A 26,266-nucleotide genomic window follows, 5' to 3' on the forward strand; every position below is an offset into this window, starting at 1 on the left:
TTCAGTATTGGGTCATCTAAGAATTGACCTTCAAGAGGGAGTTACAGAGTGAGAGTGAGGGTGAGAGAGAGAGAGAGAGAAATCGTACAAAGTTAAGACTAGAAATAAATTCATCTGCATATTGGTTAGACTGCCAATTTTGAAAGTTTTGGTTTTTTTTTAATAAAAAGGGATATAAAAATAAACAGGAAACCTACTGAACAGTAAGATATGTTAATCATTCTACGGTACAGTGATTGAGATGAGAGTGCTCCTCAGCAAAACATGTTCCATTTCACGATCTGCATGATTAGAAGGATATTGTTAAGGAGCTGTAAATTGGTCAGAAACACGGTATAATCAAGAGATCCCAACACGCTTTTTCTTAAGCTAATGTTGTCCAAGTCATGAAGCGTTGATTCCAAGTTCGTTGATCTCACCAAAAATCGCTGTAGAGTTGGAGCAGAGCGTTCTGGCTAACATTCTTCCTAGAAGTTGATAAGGTCACTAAAAAAAACACTAATAGGTTACTTGGGTTTATAAATAGAAGCATAGAGCATAAAAACAAAGTGGTCAAGCTTCGACTGGAACTGTGGCCAGGCAGGTAAGGTGGGCCTCTAGGCCTGCCTGGAGTACTAACCACCCCAGCGCTGGGAGACTGTCTCCAGGCAGCTGAACTGTTCCCCTATGCATCCAGGGACCTGGAGGCTAACTGGGAAATTCCAGTTGGCTCCGACAAAAAGCCTTCATCTATTTTTATTTATTTATGCAATGTGGGTGTCGCTGACTTGGCCAGCCCATCCCTAATTGCCCTTGAGAAGGTGGTGGTGAGCTGCCCTCTTGAACCGCTGCAGTCCCTGTGGTGTTGGTACATCCACAGTGCTGTTAGGGAGGGAGTTCCAGGATTCTTAACGATTTCAGTTGACAAACCACTGCTTGTGGGGACCAGGATACCAGAACTGAGAGGATATACTTATCATATACTGACGAAAGGTCACAGACCCATTATCTTTGTTTCTCTCTCCACAGATGATGCCAGAACTGCATTTTCTGCTTTAATTTGTGAACAGACAGAGGCTCTTTTCTTTAGAATAGAGATGGCGGGGGGGTGACCCGACAGAGGTCTTTAAGAGGATGAAAGACTTTGATAGGGTAGACGTAGAAAAAGAGCATTTCCACTTGAGGGGGAGACCAAAACTAGGGTGTCATAAATATGGATGGTCATTAATAAAGCCAATGGGGAATTCAGGAGAAACCTCTTTATTTCGTTACCAAAGAGAATGCTTAGAATGTGGAACTTACTACCACAGGGAGCCGTTGAAGTCAATAGCATAGATAGATACATTTAAGGAAAAACTAGGTAAACATATGAGGGAGAAAGAAATAGCACGGTAAGCAGATGGGGTGAGATGAAGGTGGATGGAGACTCGCATGCAGCATAAACACCAGCACGGCCCTGTTGGGCTGAATGGCCTGTTTATATGCTGTAGACTTAATGTTACTCAATGTACTTGTCCCCAACATATCTGTGTTAGGGGAGAGAAGATCACTCCTATTCCTTAGTGCTGTCAGGGACTAGTGGTGGGATGTGTTGATTTACAGATATTGGGGGGGTGAAATGGACTCACCAGCAAAGAACCGCCACTTGATATTAGCGAATTGGTGAAACTGGCGAATTCTGAACCGCATTTTGCAGCGGAGGGAGGAACTTGGGGAGTGCTGGAAATCGGCAGCAAATGAATCGTGGGCAACAGAAACCAGAAGATATCGACACAAGACTGGCGGGAACTTGGGCGTCAACTTCAGAAGACTGGCAAACTGCAGGTGCCAAGCGGGCATTCCGGTGAAACTCACAGTCAAGGTTTTTGGAAATTGAGCCAGGCTCCGGCACTAAGCTAGCCCATTGGTGAGCCCTGGGACTCGTGGGGAGTGGGGGGGGCCCATTGGTGAGCCCTGGGACTCGTGGGGAGTGGGGTGGGTAGGAATGGGTTGCGACTCAGAGGCTGCTGAGCTCCAATCACTACCATGTCGGGGAGAAGCCAGGGGGAGCATTCCACTGGTGGTCCCTTGAAGGACTGGTGATTGCTACAGAACCAAGAGAATTGGTTGGTGTGCAATTAGGGGCGGGCAATACATTCTGGTCCGAGTCATGATGCTCACATCCCAAGAACAAATTTTTAAAAAAGTCAACTCTTCAACTGATCATAATCTTGCTGCTATCAAAAAAAATCAACCTTTATTCATCAAATTAACGGACGGCTAATAGTAATGACTTTGAAACTCAGACAGATTAGGGTTGGATATTGCAGAACATTATGGAATTACGTAACACAGAAGGAGGCCGTTCAGCCCATCCTGCTTATGTTGGCTCTTTGAAAGGGTTATCCAATTGGTCCCACTCCCTCTGTTCTTTCTCCAGAGTCCTGTAAATTGAATTGAACTATTCATGGCCTCAATGAACTACTTTTTTTCCATTGTAGTCGCTGTTATGATGCAGGCAAATTCCAGCAAAGTCCCCAGAAACAGCAAGAGATAAATGACCATTGAATCTGTATTAGGGGTGTTGGTTGGTGGATAAGTGTTTCCCAGGTTACCGTGCGTGACCTTCTTTGAAGAAGACCTTTTACAATGGGCCTGCATTTGAAAACAGCGCCTGTGATGGTGCAGCTTTCCCTTCGGACTGCCCCAAAGCTTCTCCTGACAGACCAGCCACGGCAATAAAACAGAGAGGAGCCTTGGCCTTACGGTGTCAACCGTTCAAAGATCATTACAACAGTCTGTGGGCATTTTATTCAGAAAAGAAATTTAAGGTTAGTCTTTTTATGATCAGTTTTCAAAGGACAGTCGATTAATAAAGGTCATGGAGGACAAATTAAACTTTATTTTTTGATGTTAGTTTGTGGTGGAGGCTTGACTGTGCAGAGTGGCAAATGGTTGTTTGGGGCTTATTTTGGCCAAAGGGTGGAAACAGCCACTAACTGGATGCTGCACTAATGCAATTGGGAAGTCCTACGGCACAGTGGGTAATGTCCCTACCTCTGAGCCTAGAAGGCTCTGAATTCAAATCCCACTTCAGGGTGATATTTGTAGCCTGACTGGCGTCTCTCAGTCACTTTCTCTCAGGGAGATCTCTGTACATGACTGGCGTCTCTCAGTCACTTTCTCTCAGGGAGATCTCTGTACATGACTGGTGTCTTTCAGTCCCTCTATCTCAGGGATATATCTGTGCACTGACTGGTGTCTCTCAGTCCCACTCTCTCAGGGAGATATCTGTACACTGACTGGTGTCTCTCAGTCTCTCTCTCTCAGGGAGATATCTGTACAGTGCCTGGTGTCTCTCAGTCCCTCTCTCTCTCAGAGTGATATCTGTACACTGACTGGTGTCTCTCAGTCCCTCTCTCTCAGGGAGATATCTGTACACTGACTGCTGTCTCTCAGTCCCCTCTCAATCTCAGGGATATATCTGTACACTGACTGGTGTCTCTCTTTCTCTCTCACAGGGGGATATCTGCACATTGACTGGTGTCTCTTTCTCTCAGGGAGATATCTGTACACTGACTGGTGTCTCTCTCTCTCCCACTCTCAGGGAGATATCTGTACACTGACTGGTGTCTCTCAGTCCCCTCTCTCTCAGGGAGATATCTGTACACTGACTGGTGTCTCTCAGTCCCCTCTCTCTCTCTGGGAGATATCTGTACACTGACTGGTGTCTCTCAGTCCCCTGTCTCAGGGAGATATCTGTACGCTGACTGGTGTCTCTCAGTCCCCTCTCTCTCAGGGAGATATCTGTACACTGACTGGTGTCTCTCAGTCCCCTCTCTCTCAGGGAGATATCTGTACACTGACTGGTGTTTCTCAGTCCCCTGTCTCAGGGAGATATCTGTACACTGACATGGCCATGGAAGGTTTGTAATGTGGTCAAACAGGTTGATTATCAGCCTGTAAATCCTTCCAGTATGCCTGGTGGCAGGTGGTGAGAGTTTCCTGGTTAGCCATACTGCAGAAGACAATGGCAGACTGCAGTACTTTGCCAAGCATAGTCATGGACCAATCCAATGGAAGATGCCAATGCCCTCTAGGGGCTAACGAGGGGGCTAATAAGACTAATCAGTTTGGAAGTCTGCATTTTGTTCATAATTTTGGCTCTGATTACAAACTAGCATAATTTGCTAAAGGAGAGAACAGCAGGCTTAACAGTCAGGCCCTGATTATACACTATTTTTATGGCGCAGCATATTTCAGCTTCACGCTCCCATTTGCATGAAGATGTGGAGCACTCTGGCTGACACACAGCAGCACGTTTCAGGGTGGTTCAGGGACGGAGGGAAAGGGTACACAGGTTCTTGAGTGTGATACTGGAGATCCTGGTGGAGGAGGTCCAGAGGAGGAAGATGTTCTGCACCTGCACTGGTTGGGATGGAGTCTTTCTCACTCTCCTGTCTGCCTCTCCTCCAGCTGCTGCTGCTGCTCTGGCTGGGCTCATACCCTCGTCCCATTCCTCATCCAAATCAAGGCTGATCTCTAGCGGGAGGCCCATAACCAACAAGCATTCCCTTTCTCCTGGTGACTCCTCGAAGGTATCCGAAATGGAGGAGGAGCATCACACTCACTCTTTTCAGCTAAAGACCTCAGAGGATTTCCAGAATAAATATTGTTCAAATATTGCAGACGTCTTGGCAAACTGTCCCAGAAAGTTCTCTGAAGGGTTTCAAAAATCCTCTTCAAACCACCAGCAGCAAATGAATAGAGAAAAGTAATATACCTTCAAAAACCTCCGCAATGACTAGTTTATTTCCAATCAGCTGGTTGCTCTTAGGAGAAGGTGCTAGACCCAGCACTAGCCACCAGAGCACTGTGCAGCCTCCTGAATGAGTACTAGCAGGCAATCTAAGTGGCAGTCAGCTACGTAATGATCTTGTGCGTGCCTGTTCCTAGCACACGTTTCAACAGCTTCACTCGCATAGCATCTTACGCTAAACATGGTCTAAACCCATGTTACAGCCCGAGGCCCTAGCTTGGCTATCTCAGAAGCTCTTCAGCACCTGAAAGTGCCCTCGAGAATCACCCCATTTCAGTTTTCGTTACGACTTTGTTTCTGTTTCTGGAACATGAAGTGTGACCATCAACATCATGGTGGCGGGAGGAGGTGGTTACCATTGGCCAGAAAGTGAACTGGACCAAAGCATTTCAGCAGGGACTACACTTCAAAATACTTCATCGGTGTGAAGTGCTTCGAGATATCGTGGAAGACACCACTGACAGTGTTTTCCCCGGTCAGGTAATCAAGAACACGGGACTGTCTCAGGATAAAGGGTTGGCTATTGAGGACTGAGGTGGGAAGCAGTCTCTTTACTTAAAGGATTGTGAAAACCTTTGGAATTTTCTACCCCAGAGGGTCGTGGATGCTCAGTTGCAGAATATATTCAAGACTGAGCTGCAAACTTTTTTGGATATGAAGGGAATTAAAGGGAAATGGGGATAGCATGGGAAGGTGGAGTTGACACAGAAGATCAGCCATGATCTTATTGAATGGCAGAGCAGGCTCCAAGGGCTGCTCCTATTCCTTATCTTATGTTCTTATGAAAAAAACTGGAGAGGGATTGGATAAACTATGACGGGAGAGATAGAAATCTGTAGAGGAGATAAAGATTGCCTCTTGAGTGACAAATGGGTAAGGGAAATAGCAATAGTTGGGGCTGGGTGATCAATCCTTCCCATGTCCAACCAAATGTCCCAGTAATTAAAATTGCATTCATGTCTGGAATGAGGTGCAAAAACTCCCAAAGCTGTCAATCTTGAGAACGAGTGTTTTGGACCATTTCTGTAGTAGTGCATGAACAGGTCATTTATTTAGTGAGCATCTGCATAAGATATACATTGGTGTAAAATTGAAATTCAGCTCAGTTGTGTTGAAGTGCTTAACATTTTCATAAATGTAATTGTTAAAGCATTAAAAGACCATTTATCCAGCAGCAGTTCACTGACCCACACAAGCTGTCCCATCTTCATTGGGTTCATAACCCTGGCTGCATTTCCTGTTAGGCCGACACTTGTAGCCTCCATACGTGTTGATACAGATGGGCTTTTCCCTGGGGCACATTGCAGGAAACTGGACACATTCATCTGCATCTAAAAAAATTGGAGAAAAATTCTAAAATAGCAATGGTTAAACAGAGCAGAATACATTAACGGAGCTTGAAATTGCTGTGGTTAAAGAGGTAGGATAAATATTTCCTATCGTCACAGGACAGCTAGATGGACACTTCCTACCTTTAGGTTTAGGGTCACTTCTGCAGTATAAGGGGTTAATTCTAACTGTGTGGTATGCTAATCAGATGGTGTATAGATCATCACAAGAAATGATGCAACATCCCGTGATCTTGATCTTTCCTGTACCACTTTGCAGTAAGATGTAGCCCGCAGTAAGAGACATTTCAATGAAGTTAGTGTGTTACATACCCCAGCAGACTCAGTAAATATTCTGTATTAGTCTAACAATAACAGGAATATTATATGGTGGCAGCGAAGGAAAAAAAACAGCCATGGAGATGTCTCTACCATTGCCAGAAAGCTTCAAAAAGGTCGCAGGCCTCAAACAAGCAGAAGTATGGCTGAATTAGTGTAGCTTGCCAAATATTGAACTGCAAGCAGTGAACAGGTCAGTTAACTATTATATATGATGGGCGGCTGTGCAGACAATATCCTTGTCAGGCTGGGTATTGATGAGGAAAAAGCCAAGCAGGATGATGTAATCAAAGCACTTGGTACATATTTCAATCTGAGAGAGAATACTACTGTTGAGCAGGCTAAATTTAACAAATACACCAGTGACAAGGGGAATGTGTTGAAGAATTGATAAACAACCTGGATAGACTTGCAGAGAACTGTGGGTATGGAACCCTAAAAGATGTGCTAATCGGAGACAGAATGATCATGGGAGTGCTGGATGATGCCTTGTCTGACCACGTGTAGTCAAGAGATGATCTAGCCTTAGCAAAGTCAATCAAACTAAGCTGAGATCAGGAAGCAAAATCGAGCTGTGATTCGAGGTGACAGGGAGCCCAGACTCAAAAGCAAGCTGGCTCAGTAGGGCATGTTAAATTTAAAAACAGGGAAGCTGTTGTGAAAAAGCAGGGGAGACAGGAAGAGCGTCCATCAACAGTCCCAGGTAACTGTAACTGGTGCTGGGATAAACACAGGCGGGGAAACTGCCCTTCCAAAGAGGCTGAATGCCACTTCTGTGGAAAGATGGGCCACCTCCAGGTTCAATGCCGTAGCAAGAAACCTGCACAGAATTAGACACAAAGAGAAGCCTTTGAAAAGGCAGCCATTTCTATGAAGTAGATGATGCCAATGATATTGAGATGCCTTTCCTTAGAGAGATCCAGGAACCAAGCGGGAAGCTACTGGAACGTTGACATCCTTGTCGAGGGAAACAAGACACACTTTAATTCAGGCACAGGTGCAGTGGTTTTGGTTCCTTCTGGTGCTGAACCGTGGTTGGAGGAAAGTTGTCTTTAACCATCGTGGAAAAAGCCTATATGGGCTGGGAGGGGTAGGACCCAAGGTCAAATCCTAGGACAACTGAATGCAACCCTCCAGTATTGTTGAATCATCGATATTGAGAAAAGACAAAGAGACCTCGGGCAAAATTTCCACCTTGTCGGGCGGAAGCGTGCCCGACCTGCTCGAGCGTAAAACGCATGCTGGCAGGATATTTCGGTCAGCGCCAGAGTCGGCAGCGCGCTGGCCGACAATTAAAAGGCCCGTTCAGGCCATTAACAAGGTTATTAACTTCAATTTTTCGGTGGGCGGGACAGGCGAAAAGGCCAAACGGCCTTTGCACTCTTTAGGAAACCTCATCCGCGGGCGGGGACGAGGTTTCCTAAAGCAAATAAAAATAAAATAAAAAATTGTAAAATGTAATTAATAACATGCCCCCGCTCATGTGGCACAGTCATGTGAGGGGGACATGTTTTACCACGTTATTCGTTTTCTTTATTTTTAAAAAAATTCTTCATCTGCCTCAGGGAGATTCTCGAGCGCGCGCGCACACGAGTGTGCATGTGCAAAGTTGGCGCTCGGCCTGCTTGCCCTCTTTCCCCCCCTCCCCCCGCCTGCACAGACAGCGCTGAGCGCTGCCGCGCGTGCTTCATGCCGGGCAGGCTTTAACTGGCCAGCCAGCGTGAGATCGTCTTCTGGCCTCGAACGTGGGCGGCAGTCTGCTTCCTGAACTCCCCCCCTCCCACCGCTGAGCCCGTCCAACTAGGGTGAGAGTCTGCCCCTGATATGTGATCCTGAACCAAATTCGTTTGCCCTTAAGCTCATACTGACTTCCATCAGATTTGCAGAGTAGAGGAAGTGTGAAGGCAGGAAAATTAGCCTGAAAATTTCAGCACTGATTTTCCACAGAACCAAGAAATGAAACCAGTGTGGCTGTTTACGCCCAGGAATGTCCCTGACCTACTCTTGCCACAAGTAAAGAAGGGAATTGACTCTTATGTTGAAGCAAGGGGTTATTTCACCCGTGACCGAGTCAACAAGCTGGTGCTCAGAGCTGGTCCCAGTGCACCAACCCAACAGGTCGATCAGAATTTGCTTAGCTATTAGCGCACTCTTGCGAGATGTCACTCAGCGGGTGCGCTACCACCTCTCGTGCGCGCCCGCCGACAGTTAACAGCCTACTAAGGCTCTTAATCAATTAATTAAATTAGATTTTTCGCTGCTGGTCCAACCGTTCAGTTGGCGGGCGGGTGAAAAGGCCAAGCGGCCTTTGGATTTTTGAGGAAACTCATCCACAGGCGGGATGAGGTTTCCGATATTAATTAAAAATAAAATAAAAATGTTTAACCCTCATTTATAATATGTCCCAGCTCATGTGACACATGAGGGGACATGTTTCTTTAAATTTTTATTGTCTTTATTCATTTTTTTAAAGAGCGCTTCAATCTCCCTGAAGCGGCTCCGTGCCTCAGGGAGATTGAAGTGCTCATTCGAGCGCATACGCAGGCCCGCTCTCCCTCCTGCCCCCACCCGCACAGGTAGCGCCGAGCGCTGCCGCTCGTGATCCACGCAGGGCGGGCCTTAATTGACCCGCCCCTGTGAAATTGCGGAGCGGAGTCGATTGGCGGTCGGCTTCCTGACCGTCCCCACCCGATCCAGCTGGGCCTGCCCGACGAGGGAAAAATTCTAGCCTACGGTGTTTTCACTGTTGCCTTAAAGGAGGTGTAACTGGGAGTCAGATTAATTAGGGGAGCTAGGAGTTAGCATAGTCATAATTTGTAGACCTATACATGTGCTTAAAATTATTTCTTTTATTAATAAATGTTTGATTTAGTTTTGTAAAATCCCTCTAAGCCTCGGTGGTCTTATTGCTGCTGAATTCAAAGCAGGCATCTCGAAATAAATATACAAATTGCAAAGCACTTGTGGTAGTTCTTTCAAGTTTCCCTTTGAGATTTGAGCTGCTCAGCATTTACCATCTGCTGCGCCGTAACAAAATAGTGTTTTACACAACTCAGCAGACTTAATAAATATTTTGTATTAGTCTAACAATACCAAGGATATTATAACTTGTGGTGTTTAGTGTTGAGGTCACTTCTTATCGTTAATCTTGGTGGGTGAGTGGGAGGGATGCTGATGTTTGGCTTCATTTGCTTGGGACATGGGGCTTCAGTTTCTGTCTTTATTAGGATGCGGGGTGTATTGTGGGCAGTGATTGCAGTGTTATTGGCTACAGATGGAGATCTGCAGATTCCCTTAAGCCTTCTGTTTACCAGGGGAGGGAGGAAGGCCAGCTGGTAGTGAATCTATCCTGCTGTCGGGCGGGATTCCGGGAATTTATATGTTAAATGAGGTCCTGCCATGGAGAAAGGCAACGCTTCACGTCTGCCCAGCTGACTGGCCGTGCGCAGCTGCTCAGTACTGGGCTCCCTGCCCTTCTCTCCTCTCGTAAATCCGATGGATCGCCCAGTCCTGAACTCGATTGAATCATTGCAGTCGCAGCGCAGAAAGAGGCCACTGGGCTCATCAAACCTGTCCCACCAAGCAACTGGCGAGACGTATAGTGGCCCAGGGTATTCTCCTGAACACCAGAGGTCCACTCTTGTTCCACCATGCCCTGCATAAAAAAGTTTGATACTTACCTTTGTCAGAATGTCTTCAGTTCCATCACCTGCATATCTGCACAGGCTCTGACCCAAAGCGGCAATTGGCGGGCAGTAGGGGAGAGCCTTCTGATTTCTTCTGACTATAATTCCGTCTTAAAGTGACCCAATAATTAAAATGGTCAGCTGCTCTGAACACCTGGCAATAGGCGCCTTTCAAAATGGCACTGGTGTTGTTGCCGATGGTAACGGTTGACCCACTGCACTTTGAGGCCGTTAACAGAAATCAAAATTGACTCCCTCGACTGGAGTCCCATTTTCCACCTCCTTTATACCCTGGAGAGGTTTATGTACTGGGGAAGGTGTGTTATGAGGGGGTGTTGGGTTTGTAGAATATGAGTATCCGTTATCCGAATCCCTTGGGGCCGATCGGATTTCAGATAATTTCGGTTTTTGGAAACCATATATAGGCCTCGGCCTACTTACATTACAATGGCTGAAGCCTAGGCCAGCTATAATCTAAAGTAAATAAAATGGCTAGAAAAGTAAGGTGTACCACTGAATAATAAAGGTCAGGTGGGGGAGGTGAGGTTCATGTAAGCATGATCTTTTCAATGGTTTGAAGCAGGAGTGTTGAATCTCTCCAAAGGCAGGTTAAGTGCTTCTGAGAGACAATGCAGTATGTTATGAAAGTCAACTTATTGCTGAAAAAAGAGATGTCGAAGCTTTTCGTTTTGCACTCATCAGGACATTTCACAAGAATACCAATATAAGGAGAAAGCAACAATTTATACTGTCTGTGAAGAGATTGCTGATTGGTTGGCATGTGGCGTTGCCATGGAGAGTGCAACAGTGATGGTGACTGACAGTTAATTGGCAAGCATTGTTTGAAACTTAAATCAGGCAACTTGACCCTGATTGGTCAAGAATTGCCCTGAGGAATGAGTGAGCGAATGACGGTCACTTATTTTGTTTAGCTGAAGCAGGTGCAATGTGTGTACATGCTCTTTCTGTTTGCAAAGAACAGGGCCCTGTGTATTAATATATGTACATACAGTAATACATACGAATTAGGAGCAGGAGTAGCCACTCGGTCCCCCGAGCCTGCTTCACTGTTCAATAAGATCATGGCTGATCTGAATGTAACCACAATCCCACATTCCTGCCTACTCCCGATAACCTTTCACCTCCTTGTTAATCAAGAATCTATCTACCCCTGCCTTAAAAATATTCAAAGATTCTGATTCCATCACCTTTTGAGGAGGAGAGTTCAAAAGACTCGCATCCCTCTGAGAGAGAAAAATTCTCCTCATCTCTGTCTTAAATGAGCAACCCCTTATATTTAAACAGTGACCCCTAGTTCTAGATTCTCCCACAAGAGGAAACATCTTCTCCACATCCACCCTGTCAAGACCCCTCAGGGTCTTAAACGTTTCAATTAAGCCGCCTCTTACTTTTCTAAATTCCACTGGATACAAGTCTAACCTGTCCAACCTTTCCTCATAAGACAACCCGCCCATTCCTGGTATTAGTCTAGGGGCAGGATCATCCCAGATTTGCACTAAGTGCGGTAGCAGGTGGGTAAACAATGGCGGGTTTTCATACTCTATCGTCCCAACCCTGCCACATTAATTATGCATTCCTGAGGTACACGCTGTTTCCATGGCGGCCAGACTCTGATTTGCCTGCCATACAGTCACCTCACCTCTTCATCACGCCAGGCACCATATTTAAAGTTCAGCCGCAGTCAGTGCTTCCAGCCCAGGACTGCAGCCAAGGAGACACGGCCACGAAAGACATGAAGACTGCAGCCTTCAAGCATGTCTTGGCTGCCTTGGAGGCTGCTGTGATGTCCTCTACCCCCGCTCTGGCCGCAGGAGGGGCAGTGACATTACCATTATGGCTTGGTAGGTGGTGGCAATGGTGGTCAGTGCCAATGCTGCACAGAAGAGGCTGGCCATCCAATGCAGAGGGAGGATAAATTATCTCATCCATACAGCCAGGGTAAGGCAACCATCTCCTCACTCTAAACTCACACACTCAAGCCCATCACACATTCACTGGCATCTCACTCACTGCCAGCTCAAGAGACATCACCACCCATTCTCTCACCCACACCCTCACATCTCCATCTGGCCTCATCTCCTCTGGAGACTGCCTCCTCATCCCTCACCATCTTGAGGCCACTTGCACAGATCAGCATGTGCCCCCCCCCACCCCCACACACACACACACACACACACACACACACAGCCTGGGATACCCTCCTTCCCCAGTACAGCTCTAAACCTGCAGTCTCTCCCTTGCCTAAGACCACTTCTCCCCCTTCCCCAACCAAGGCCTAGCCCTGCAGCCATTGAAAAGCCACCCCCACCTTATGGCTGGTCTGGTAGGTAGAGACCCGCCCGTGAGCCCCTCTAAAAGTGATGTGGTGCTGCTGGTGAAGCCTGGCGTTGATGACTGCGAGTGCTGACCGAAGCAAGGTAGGCAAACAAACCTTGAAGCCCCCGAGTGAAGTGTAGCTTGCCAGGTGCACGTCGCTTAAGTGCTGTTGTGAAACACGTCAGCCTGTCTTCCCACCAATGTGGATGGACGATCCAGCAAGCGGGGGGAAGGATTCCAGCGGCCATACCTAATAATGATATGCTGATGTATGACAATGAGTTTCCCGAAGTCTGATGGCGGGGAATGTGGCCCACCATCAATGGGCTGAGCGGGCGATCGCCAACTGGTTTCACGCCGTCGTGAAGCCAATCACGCCATATTGTCCACTCACGCCACCGAACACGCCCAACGCTGGCGGGCACAGATAATTGAAGCCTACTAAACCGTCTTTGAACTGCTTCTAATGCATTTACATCAGGAGACCAATACTGTACACAGTACTTCAGATGTGGTCTCAGCAATGCCCTGCACAGCTGAAGCATAACCTCCCTACTTTTGTAATTAACTGCCCTCACAATAAATGATAACTTCCTATTAACTTTCCTAATTACCTGCAGTTCCTGCACACTAATCTTTTGTGATTCATGGACTAGGACACCCAGATCCCTCTGAATCTCAGAACTCCTCAATTTCTCACCATTTAAATAATAAGCTTCTTTTTTATTCTTCCTGCCAAAATGAACGATTTCACATTTTCCCACATTATACACCATTTTCCAAATCTTTGTCCTCTTAACCTATCTATTTTGCTTTGTAGCCTCCTTACAACCTCTTCCCAATTTACTTTCCTACCTATCTTTGTATCATCAGAAAATTTAGCAACCATTCCTTCAGTCCCTTCATCAAACTCATTTATATAAATTGTAAAAAGTTGTGGCCCCAGCACTGATCCCTGTGGCACACCACTTGTCACATCCTGCCAACCAGAAAAAGACCCATTTATGCTGACTCTGTTTCCCATTAGCCAGCCAATCTTCTATCCACGCCAATATGTTACCCCTATACCCTGAGCTTTTATTTTCTGCAATAACCTTTGATGTGGCACTTTATCAAATGGCTTCTGGAAATCTAAGTACAGCACATCCACCGGTTCCCCTTTATCCACAGCACATGTGACTCCTTCAAAAATTCCAATAAATTGGGTTAAATATGATTCCCCTTTTACAAAACCATGTTGACTCTGCCTGATTGCCTTGAATTTTTCTAAGTGCCCTGCTATAACATCTTTAGTAATAGCTTGTAACATTTTTCCGACCAAGATGTTAGTCTAACTGGCCTGTAGTTTTTTGCTTTCTGTCTCCCTCTCTTTCTGAATAAAGGAGTTATATTTGCTATTTTTCAATCCAATGGAACCTTCCCCGAATCTAGGGAATTTTGGAAAATTAAAACCAGTGCATCAACTATCTCACTAGCCACTTCTTTCAAGACCTTAGGGTGAAGTCCATCTGGACCTGGAGATTTGTCAGGCCGCAGCCCTAACCATTTGTTCAATATCACTTCCCTTGTGATTGTAATTTTCCTGAGTTCCTCCCTCCCTTCCATTTCCTGATTTACAGCTATTTCCAGGATGTTACTTGTGTCCTCTATAGTGAAGAGCTAAGAAAAATACCTGTTTAATTCATCTGCCATCCCCCTACTTTCCATTATCAATTCTCCAGACGCATTCTCTATAGGACCAACACTCATTTTGTTAACTCTCTTCTTATTTAAACATCTATAGAAACTCTTACTATCCATTTTTATGTTACTATTTAGCTTTCTCTCATACTCTAATTTTTCCCTCCTTATTAATCGATTTGTCATTCTTTGCTGTTCCTTATATTCTTTCCAATCTTCTGACCTGCCACCCGTCTTTGTGTAATTATATGCTTTTTCTTTAAGTTTGATACAGTCTTTAACTTTTTTTTAGTTAACCACAACTGGTGGGCCCTCCCCTTGGAATTTTTCTTTCTCATTAGAATGTATCTATTCTGCATATTCTGAAATATCCCAATGTGCCACATTGCGAATCTGACCAACAATCTGAAATTGGTTGTCAGCGTAATTCTTAGCACAACAAGGATTAGGCAACTTATCATGACGTTGAGAGCAGAGGTCAGGAACTTCAACTCCTGATGGACCTCAGAGCTTTTGCGCACATGCAGTCCGGGAGCGGGCTGCACATGTGCAGTTCCACAATACCGCAGTTCCTCTCTGTGCGCCTGTGCAGCAAGACGCACAGTGCGGAAACCTGGGCCAGGTGAACAGGAGCAGAGCACGGTGGAAGACTAGAATCCCAGGCAGGGTACAGGGAGAGGTCTCAAATAGAAGGGTCCCAGGTAGGGGACACGGACAGGTCCCAATTAAGTTCAGTTAAAAAGAGAGGAGCGGAGAAACGGGCTTCAAGTAGGAAAAGGGCTGTGGGTTGCACCTTAAGTGAAGAGGGCTCAAGGGAAGCCCTGGTAATGGCAGCTGAAAGTTGGTGACTCCATTCTGCGGCCATTGGGGCAAAGATACCCCTTTTGAGCAGTAGTGTTCTGCTCGGTGCAGCCAAAGGGAACAGAATCTTGGGAGACGAGATTGAAACCCTGTGAGGTGGGCTGTCATCGATGCCTTAGCAAGTTGGAGTGGCATGTGGAGAGAATTCCCAGCGAGATCTTTGAAGGTTAAGATGGGAATCCCTCGTGAGAGAGATGGAGTTTCAGTGGAATTGGTTGACTCACAGTCTTTATTGATGTCCAGGTGAATTGTTGAGAAATCCATGGACTCTGTCTTGGTTGCGTCTGCCATTTATCGTCTAGTGTGGTGTGTTTGATCACAGTTTTACCTGTTAATTCACATGTACCTGATACTTACACTGAATGTTAGAGTATAAGATAAATATTTAAATTGTTTTACCTTTCTGATCTTGTATAGTGTGGTAATTTGAGGTGCAATACACCTTTAAAAGGATGTGAGTAGATTGACCACGTGACTGTATTACTCTATTGCTGTGTAGCGTGGGCTACAATATTAATCAGTAGTCTAGAATAGGGTCTGGTTGGAGAAGCATACATGTGTCAGTGCTCTGTTACTTGTGCTAATAAACAGCATGTGCTTCATATTACATTGGTCCCTGTCGTCTGGAATATCCTGTTTACCAACTCACTCACCAGTAGATAGGCGTGCAACTGTGTTCGCTAAGCAAAGCGACCCGACAGAAGGAACATAATATATAGTAAAGTTTGTTTTTGATTGTTCAAAACCTGTGGAATTTTTGGCTTTAGTCACTGAGCAAGTGTCTCGATCTCAAACTTTGTCTTTTTTAGACAAAACGTTATTGATCCCTAACCGAATCTTACCAAAATCTTGGGGGTCTGGTCGAGGATCATAACAAGTATTACAGGACAAGTAATGATACCAACTCACCTATACAGCGACCATTCCCGTCATCTGTGAAACCTTCTCCACACTGGAAAGAAAAGATACAGATCCCAGTAACATAATACGTTCGCTTTGCTTAACTAATGGGGTTAGGAGGCCCCATCAATCTGGGTAGAATTGCAACGCAGAGGGTACAGGCTTGAGTCTTACACCAGCGAGTACCCTATCTTGGCTGTGCTGCTGTTGGGGGAGGTAATGGCCATCAGGGCTACTTGCCCTACAGCGGTGGGGAAGGGGAAATGGTTGAGTGATGAAGCATTGGAAAGACAGCCAAAATGCTGAACCTTAAATTCACTGCATTAGTGCTCCTCATGGTTACCTCAGAGTAGAGGCCTGGGAAGTAGGTCAATTGCCCTGTCTGTTGATAAGTGAACGATGAAGAGTGAGGGCCTAAAGAGGTGAAGTCTTTTTTTCCAAAAGCTTTCATGGTAAAACAAACAACTACTAGGGGCAGATTTAATATCAGTAAAAACATAAGTTGGGCAAATAATTTGAGAAAAAAAAGTTGGAAGTGTTTGCCAAACTTAGAATGCTTTTATCAAAATATTCATTCTCAGTTGCTGGCACATTATTGACCACCAAGTTGCCCCGAGAAGGTGGTAGTGGGTCTTCCTCTTGAGCTACTGGTAGTGGTTTGGATATAATTGGGTGGCTTGCTTGACCACTTCAGAGAGACATTGTGAGTCAGCCACGATGAGTGCATCTGGGATCACTGAAAGGCCCAGACTGGGAAATGATGGCAAATTTCCTTCCCTAAAGGACATTAATGCACCGGTTGGGTTTTTACAACAATCCAACAATTTAACGGTCACTTCATTAATACAGCAATATTTTACATCCAGATGTTTTTTCGAAATGGAATTCAAATTCTCAAACATCCATGGTGGGATTTGAACTCTTGCTCTCTGGATCATGAGTCCAGTAACATGCCCATTACACGGTCGACCACTAATAATCAAGTTTGGTGAACAAAGGCTGCATTTGCCTAACTTGGGTTCTAGACCAGGTCAGGCTGATGGGCAGAAAATCTCCCTGGTGGGGAGGGGCAGGGGTAACACATCCAGTGCAGAGGGCAGGTTGGTAAACACACCCAGGTGAGTGGATGTGGGCGGGGTAAACTTGCCCAGGAGAGAGGGTGGGGCTGGGGTAAATTCACCCAGGAGAGACGGCAGGGAGGATAAACACACCAGAGAGGGCTGGGGAGTAAACTTGCCCAGGGGAGTGGGAGAGTGAGGAGTGGGGTAAACTCACCCGGGGAGAGAACTTGGGGGGGGGGGGGGAATAAATATGCCCACAAGAGAGGTGGGGTAAACTCACAAGGGGAGACATCAGGGGGGTAAACTTGGCCAGGAGAGAAGGTGGGGTGAAGGGGGGTAAGCACACCTCAGGGGAGAGGGTAGGGGGCTAAACTTGGCCAGGGGAGAAGGTGGGGTGAAGCGGTGTAAGCACACTTCAGGGGAGAGAGTAGGGGGCTAAACTTGGCCAGGAGAGAAGGTGGGGTGAAGCGGTGTAAGCACACTTCAGGGGAGAGAGTAGGGGGCTAAACTTGGCCAGGAGAGAAGGTGGAGTGAAGGTGGGTAAGCACATCTCAAGGGAGAGAGCAGGGGGGTAAATGTGGCCAGGGGAGAAGGAGGGGTGAAGGGGTAAGCACACCTCAGGGGGGAGGGCAACCTTAACCCAACTCACCCTGGGATGACTGGACGGGAATGAGTCAAATGTCCCATTCCACACCTTGCAATCCATTGGGATCTAAATCGGGTGTGAGGGTTATAAAACAGGGTGGACCAGCCTAATCCAAGGAGCAGAGGTTAAAATGAATTCTGCTGGATATGAAGTCTCTGTGAAATGTATTGTTCAGACTCAACCCCCTCACTGGGAAGAATCCACCTGCAACATCAATACTTCACTCACTTGGCACGGACAAGAAATCTCTCCTCAGAATGACCTGAAGGTCCAAGCTTAGCAATGGGGCACTAGGTAATGTTTATTAGGGTTAATGTACATTATAAAGGCCGAGGGTGGTGAGTTTTATCCTATTCTCAGTTGGGTTTTCCCTGATGATTGGCATCACAAATCGGAAAATGTTTTTCAAGCACTTCTGGATTCCCCACACCTGTGGAGTTGGAGAGCCAGAATCTTTTATTGACTCGTTCTTCATAGGGCCCTCAGGAACTTGTCAATTAAAGGCATCAAAAAACCGCTTAGATTCTTAATGAATACCTTATCAACAGTGGACACAGATGGAGATATGCAGCAAAACAGAGTGAGACAGATACACAGATAGATATAGAAAGAGAGTGATAGAGACTGAGAAACAGAGAAATACACAAGGAGAGGTGTATAGAAACAGATGGAGACAAACAGATACAGGGAGAGAGAGAGAGAAGGAGAGAGATAGTTACAAAGGATCCCAGATATAGACAATATTCCAAATCCTCACATACCTCAATTTCCAGATTCCTAGTTTGACCTTCCTGGTGTGGGTATGAGATTTCTATGGTGGAGTTCATTTCACTGAGGGAAACAGCGCGAGAGGTGAACGTCCCACCTGGCCAGATCACCTCCAGGTGTGTTGCAATGTCCTTACCTGTTAGAATTTAAGGGGTGAGTAGAGGTTGCACCTTTCGAACAGGAGTTTGAAATTTGAAACAGGTAAACCCAAAGAGACTTGAGGCACAAAATTGAACATGGCCTGAAAATGGCAGGGTGGGGGTGGGTGTTGGGTTAGGTTGGGTGGGTGGTGACTGTGGTGAGGGATTACCCCGTGCCCATTAAACACACGGGCAGCAGCAGAGACAACAGGACCAATGGGACAAGTGGTACGGAGAGACACAATGCAAGTCATAACCATGGACATTGCTTTTCAAAAAGTGACAGCCATTCATTCTGAATTTTTATACCAGTGTGAGAGGTGTTTGTTGAACCGTTAATCACCTCTCCTGATCTCTGACCCATTAACTTTACAGGGGGCATGGGGGCAAACCATTACCCCGAGTTTAATATTATCTCCGAGGGGTTAAATCACGTGAAGAGCCTTGACAGGCTGTGATGTAGTGTGATGTAAATCAGCTTACATTTACCCACCTCTAACAGGGTGAAGCAAATGCATTTCATTGGAGCAATCATCACACAAAATTTGACATTGAGTCACATAAAGGAGATATTATTAGGGCAGATGACCAAAAGCTTAGTCAAAGACATGGGTTTTAAGGAGTGTCTTAAAGGAGGAGAGTTAGATGTGGAGAGGTTCAGGGAGGAATTCCCGAGCTTTGGGCCCAGGCAGCTGAAGGCACGGCCGACGATGGCGGAGTGATTCAAATCAGGGGTGCACAAGAGGCTAGAATTAGAGGAACACAAGAGATCCCGGAGGGTTGTGGGGCTGGAGGAGTTTACAGAGATAGGGAGGTGGGGGGGGTGAGGCCATGGAGGATGAGAATTTTAAAATTGAGGTTCTGCTCCACCTGCATGAGTTAATCAGCACAGTTAATATATAACTAAAGGTACACAAATACACACACAGGGCAACTTAAAGAGCCATATAATCACTTTTTTTATAGGCGTGCAATTCATTGCTGGGGCAAGGGACTCAGCGTTAGTAATGTCAACAAGAGCAAAGGCCTCGCACAGGAGCTACTCTCCCACCATCTGGACTAAGACGAGTGCCAGTGGAAAAGGCCTTTATGCCCAACTGAACACAGACACATCAGATTCTCCATCTTCCTCCTTCTCCATCCAGCAATAATTTGCGTTGTTTGGTTTGGAGGGCATCACTTCCCGGTTAATGCTTCTCCGAATCTCCCTGGAACTGCACGGCACAGCGACTGCAGCCAGATGCTGTTTCACTGGTGCTGTTTGCATTTTTCACGCTCGCCTTGTATCCAAGTGGAAGCAAAAGCGCCCAGTTACCAGAGCTTCAGATGAGCATCGCTCAGTCTGTTAAACCTGGCTTCCCCCCCCCACCCCACCCCCCCCCACCCCAACACCCATCTGCACTTCCGAACGACAAATGGAAACAATATTCGCACAGCAACATGTAGAATATCCCAATCTCTTGAATTGATCACTGGGCTTTTCTAGATTCATAACAGAACAAGTTAATTCATGTGGAAAACGGCTTTTGTGTGGTTTCAGATTAAAGCCCGCACTGTGCAAAACAACCTTTGAAGTACCTTGTCGCTGATTAAAATAACCTTTCCCAACCCAGATGTTTGTCAGATATTTTTGAAGGGTGAAAATGAAGAATTGTGTCTTTACTATTATGCCATATTCTGAAAGTTCAGTTCTTTTTCTCGACTGTTTATTGGGGATAGACAGCGCCCTGTATTATTACAGCACAGAAAACCCGTCGTTCTTGTAACTTTTCTAAGACTTAAACCGGCAACCTGAGAATGTTATTCGAAACTCAGCAGGGGTGTGGGAATCTGGAGAGAATATTAGAAAATAATACCAGCGTGCACAGAATGCTGGGAGAGGCAGATAGCACTAAAATAGAGAATAGTAAGTTAAAGGATGGAGTTGGAGTAAGAGAGCAAGTAATGAAGTCTAAATCAGGGTTACACACTGCATATATTTGAATGCATGGAGTATAGTTAATAACATTGGGGAGTAACAGGCACAGATTGCCTTGTGGGATTATGATGTTGTGGCGATAACAGAGACCTGGCTTAAGGAAGGGTAGATCTGGGTGTTAAATATTTGTGGTTATAAGGTGTTCAGAAAAGATAGGAAATGGAAAACAGTAGGAGGGGTTTTTGATTAAGGAGAGTGCTGCAGTACTGGAGAAAGAGGATGTGTCAGAGGATTCAAGGACAGAATCGATTTGGCTAGAGCTAAGGAATAAGAAGGGTGCAATTACATTGCTCAGTGTAATATATAGACCACCAGCTAATGGGAAGGATATAGAGGAACAAATCAGCAATGAAATAACAGAGAAGTGTAAACATTGTAAAGTAGTTATAATGGAAGGCTTTAATTACCCGTATAAAAACTGGGATAGTGGTAGTGCAAGGAGCAGTGAGGGACAAGCGTTCCTAGATTGTGTTCAGGAGAATTTCCTACAGCAGTATGTGTCCAGTCCAACAAGAAAGGAGGCTAGACCTGGTTCTTGGGAATGAGGAGGGCCAAGTAGATCAAGTGATGGTGGGAGAACATTTAGGGAACAGTGATCATTGTATCATAAGATTTAGGATGACAGTGGAAAATGACATTGGTCAATCCAGAGTAAGAATAATCAACTGGCAGAGAGCGGACTTCAATGGGGCAAGAACGGAGCTGGGCTGGATTGACTGGACCCAAAGGTTGGCAGGCAAAATAGTAGCTAAACAATGGGTTACCTTCAAAGAGGAGATGGTCTGGGCACAGTCAAGGTATGTTCCCTCAAAAGGGAAGGGTAGGACAAACAAGCCCAGAGCTCCCTGGATGACAAAGGAGATAGAAATGAAGTTAATGAAGAAAAAGTGTGTTTACGACAGGTATTGGGTAGCAAATACAATTGAGAACCAAGCTGAATACAGAAGGTTCAGAAGGGAAGTGAAAAAGCAAATACAAGAAGCAAAGAGGGATTATGAAAAAAGGCTGGCAGCTAACATAAAAGGAAATCCCAAAGTATTCTATAAGCACATCAATAGTAAAAGGCTGGTAAAAGGAGTAGGGCTGATTAGGGACCAAAAAGGGGATTTATACACAGAGAGAGAAGAGGCATAGCGGAGGAGTTAAGTGACCACTTTGCATCTGTCTTTACCTATGAGGTAAATGTTGCCCAGGCCATCGTGATAGAGGAGGAAACTCAGTCACTAGAAGGGTTTAAAATTGATAAGGAGAAGGTATTGGATAAACTGTTGGTAATTAAAGTTGATAAGGCACCGGGACTGGATGAGATGTATCCAAGAATATTGAAGGAAGTGACAGCGGAAATTGTAGAGGCACTGGCCAGAATCTTTCAATGTTCCTTGGATTTGGGGGAGGTGCCGGAAGACTGGAGAAATGCAAACATTACGCCCTTGTTTAAAAAAGGTTGTAAAGATCTGCCCTGCAATTACAGACCAGTCAGTTTAACTTCGGTGGTGGGGAAACTTCCAGAAACAATTATTCGGGATAGAAATCATAGTCACATGGAAAAATGTGGATTGATTCAGAGGAGTCAGCATGGATTTGTTAAAGGAAAATCATGTTTAACTAATTGCTGGAATTTTTTGAAGAGATAACAGAGATGGTCAATGAGGGCAAGGCCATTGATGAAGTGTACATGGACTTCCAAAAGGTGTTCAATACAGTGCCACACAACAGACTTATGAGGAAGGTTATAGGTCATGGAATAAAAGGGACAGTAGCAACGTGGACACAAAATTGGCTGAGGGATAGGGAACAGTGAATAATAATTAATGGGTTTATAGTGGAGTTCCCCACAGGTCAGAATTAGGACACTTGCTTTTCCTGATATATATAAATGATCTAGGCCTTGGTGTGCAGGGGACAATTTCAAAGTTTGCGGATGACAAAAAGCTTGGGAGAATTGTAAACTGTGAGGACAGTGTAGAACTTCAAAAGGACATTGACACATTGGTGGAGTGGGCAGATAGGTGGCAGATGAAGTTCAATGTGGAGAAGTGTGAGGTGATACATTTTGGTACAAAGAACATGGAGAGACAGAATATAATAAAGGATACTATTCTAAAGGGTGTGCATGAGCAGAGACCTGGGTGTATATGTATGGAAGTCATTAAAGGTGGCAGGACAAGTAGAGATAGCTGTTCCTAAGGCAAACAGTATTCTAGGCTTCATTAATAGGGGCACAGGGTACAAGAATAGGGATGTTATGATGAATTTATATAAGACACTGGTTAGAACTCAGTTGGAGTATCATGTACAGTTCTGGATGCCACACTATAGGAAGGATGTGAATGCACTGGAGAGAGTGCAGCTAAGCTTTACGAGAATGGTTCCAGGGATGAGACACTTCAGTTATGAGGAAAGATTGGAGAAGTTGGGACTGTTTTCCTTGGAGAGGTGAAGGCTAAGAGGAGATTTGATAGAAATTTTCAAAATCGTGAGGGGTCTGGACAGAGTAGGTAGTGAGAAACTGTTCCTGCTTATAAATGGATCGAGAACCAGAGGGCATAGTTTTAAAGTGTTTTGCAAAAGAAGCAAGTGCGAGATGAGAAAAATCTTTTTCACACAGCGAGTAGTTAGGGTTTGGAATGCACTGCCTAGTGGTGTGGTGGAGGCAGGTTCAATTGAGGCATTCAAGAGGGCATTGGATGGTTATTTAAATAGAAACAATGTGCAGGGGTACGGGGAAAAGGCAGGAGATTGGCACCAAGTTAAAATGCTCAGAGAGCCAGTGCAGACACAATGGGCTGAATGGTCTCCTTCTACACTGTAACAATTCTGTGATTAAAATTATTAATTCCTGAGATATGAGCATCGCTGGCTAGGCCAGCATTTATTGCCCATCCCTAATTGCCCCTTGAGAAGGTGGTGGTGAGCTGTCTTCTTGAATCGCTGCAGTCCATGTGATGTAGGTACACCCACTGTGCTGTTAGAGAGGGAGTTCCAGGATTAAATATTCTAGCAATAAAAAACTGAAGTCAGCAAAAGTGATTGGGAATTTGTCAGACTTTCCCAATAACCCAACCACTTCAACTGAGTGCTTTAGGGAAGGAAACCTGCCATCCTTACCTCGTGTGGCCTATATTTAACTCCAATCCCAACTTGGTTCACTGATCTGCAGCAAACAATCAGTTGGATTATGAAGTATGAGACGTGGGCAAGAATCATAGAATCTTACAGAAAGTGCTATTCACCCACTGTACAAGGTAATCAAAGATCTCAAGGCTCCTTCAGCAGCATCTTCCAAATCCACGACCTCTACCACCTAGAAGACAACCTTCACCACCACCTACAAGTTCCCCTCCAAGCCACTCACCTTCCTGACTTGGAAATATATCGTCATTCCTTCACTGTCGCTGGGTCAAAATCCTGGAACTCCCTCCCTAACAGCACTGTGGGTGTACCTACACCACAGGGACTGCAGCAGCTTAAGAAGATGGCTCACCACCAACTTTTCAAGGGCAATTAGGGATGGGCAACAAATGCCGGCCCAGTCAGCGATGCCCACGTCCCGTGAACGATTAGAAAAAGCAGTGTAGATAAAATGAAAAGTCAAGAATGTATGGAACAGAGGGAGAGCAGCATTGAGAGAAACTGGCATGTAGAGGCCTAAGTGCAGTAGCTAATCCTCCTTCAGAACTTCACACATTTATTTTGTTACAAGAAAGTATTGCAGCTCTGGATGTCTGTTACTGTTATTTAATACTTCATAAAAATAATTTATACCTCAATTTTGTCTTTTTACAAGGACTTGTCAGGTTTTCCTGAGGGGAGAAGTGGATTTATGAAACATCCATCTACAATTTTTACCTCCCCCCATCCAATTCATTTTTCCTGTGTAAGATGGATGGTTCCTCTATGTAAAACAGTCCAGTAAAAATCTGTCTTGTGTATTGTTGGAGAATGCTACAACAGTGTTTACAAAGAGGGAGAAATGATTGTGCGCAGGAGAATGGAGTGTGATTAATCTTTATCCACCTGGAAAGGCGAGATCTTTCCATGGAAACTGGCTGAGGGGTTTAAACCGGAAAAGGCGCAAAATATGGACTGGTAAAGAAGAGAAAGACTTTCATTTACTTGACCCTTCCTCCCAAACCATTGACCTCTACCACCTTGAAGGACAAGGGAAGCAAACCCATGGGAACACTACCAATCTGTAATTTCGCCGCCAAGCCACTCACCATCCTGACTTAGGAGCTATATTGCCGTTCCTTCACTGTCGCTGGGTCAAAATCCTGGTACTCCTGATCTAACAGATCGGTGGGAGCAATTTCACCAAGCAGACAGTTCAAGAACAAGGCCCACATTCTCAAGGAAAAACTAGGAATTGAATAAACAGCGACCTTACCAATGATCCCTGCATCCCAAGATAATAAATAATTAATCTGGCAGCTCATCATGGCCCTCAGGAATAAAACAAAACATTTTATGTATTTTTTATTTGTTGTTATGTAGGGAGACATTTCCCTGAGAGTGAACATGAGAAGCTTATCCATGTTTTTTCACTGGCTTTGGCTAAGGGGAGAATAACGGCCAACACTCTCTTAGTGCTTCCCAGCGTTCCCTCAAGTGTAGTTAACTTTCACCCAAGCCAACTAGGTAGATGTGGCTCTGCAAGTCACCCAAAGGACATATTTATTAATAAAAAGAAATCCGGTGGCCAATCTGCCTGGAGAACATCCCACAGGCGGGACAAAGACTGATATTCCACATGGGATATTTTGGATCGATGCATGGAAGATCGATGGGGACTGAGGTCAAAGGTTCACTAGCTGAGGATGCCCCAAAACGCTTCACAGCCAATGACATACTTTTAAATTTATAATTGCCATTTGTTTTGTAGGCAAACGCAGCAGCCAATTTATGCATAGCAAGATCTCACAAACAACAATGAGCTAAATGCCCAGTTAATCTGTTTTAACGTTATTGACTGACGGACAGATATTGGCCAGGGCACATCGAGAACTCTGCTGCTCTCCTTCAAAATCGTGCCATGGGATCTTTCACCTGAGAGGGCAGATGGGGTCTTGGTTTAATGTCTCATCTAAAAGATGGCACCTTGAACAAGTGCAGCGCCCACTCAGTACAGCACTGGAGTGTGTGTCAGCCCAGGTCACATGCTCAAGTTTCTGGAGCGGGACTTGTACCTGCAGCCTTCTCACTCGGAGCAGGAGGTTGTACCCATTGAGCCAGGGCTGACACTTTTTGGGTGGGACATTGACCCTTGTTCTCTTGCTGAGCAGGTGGAAGATACTGCGACAGTGTGGGAGACATTGCTGAGACATTGAAGCTCCTGACTGCTCCCCAATGTCCTAAGACATGAACCACCTTCTATCCAACATTAAATGGCTAAGAGGTTGACTGAATCCTGCTAGTTTTTCAAACCCAGGCCATACTGGGCCCTGAATCAGACACCTGAACAATTTAATAAGCTAACAGCACAGAAAGAAAAGAAAAACAGGGCCTGAAAGACCCATGTGTTGAGATTTCCTAGAGTTTTACAGAATAAGTAGAAAAGCACTGTATTGGCCTGGAACCGGCGACTGCCAGTTATTAGAGGTCAGTCATCTCAGCTCCAGGACATCACTGCAGGAGTTCCTCAGGGTAGTGCCCTCAGCCCAACCATCTTCCCTCCATTATAAGGTCAGAAGTGGGGATGTTCGCTAATGGTTGCACAATGTTCAGCACCATTCACGACTCCTCAGCTACTGAAGCAGCCCATGTCC

General features: G+C 45.4%; 1 protein-coding gene across 1 annotated transcript in view; it reads right to left on the reverse strand.

Moving 5' to 3' along the window:
* Nucleotides 1-5,803: 5,803 nt before the first annotated feature.
* crtac1b (cartilage acidic protein 1b) overlaps nt 5,804-26,266 on the reverse strand; it is a 288,806-nt gene continuing 268,343 nt past the window's right edge. Inside the window, exons 12-14 of the mRNA XM_041209760.1 lie at nt 18,377-18,519; nt 15,918-15,960; nt 5,804-6,108 (exon numbers count right to left, since the gene is read on the reverse strand). Of these exons, the coding sequence (XP_041065694.1) occupies nt 5,957-6,108; nt 15,918-15,960; nt 18,377-18,519 (338 nt within the window). The 3' untranslated portion in view covers nt 5,804-5,956. The remainder of the gene's footprint in view (nt 6,109-15,917; nt 15,961-18,376; nt 18,520-26,266) is intronic.

This window comes from Carcharodon carcharias, chromosome 17 (genome assembly GCF_017639515.1).
Source record: "Carcharodon carcharias isolate sCarCar2 chromosome 17, sCarCar2.pri, whole genome shotgun sequence".
Classification (NCBI taxonomy): Eukaryota; Metazoa; Chordata; class Chondrichthyes; order Lamniformes; family Lamnidae; genus Carcharodon; species Carcharodon carcharias.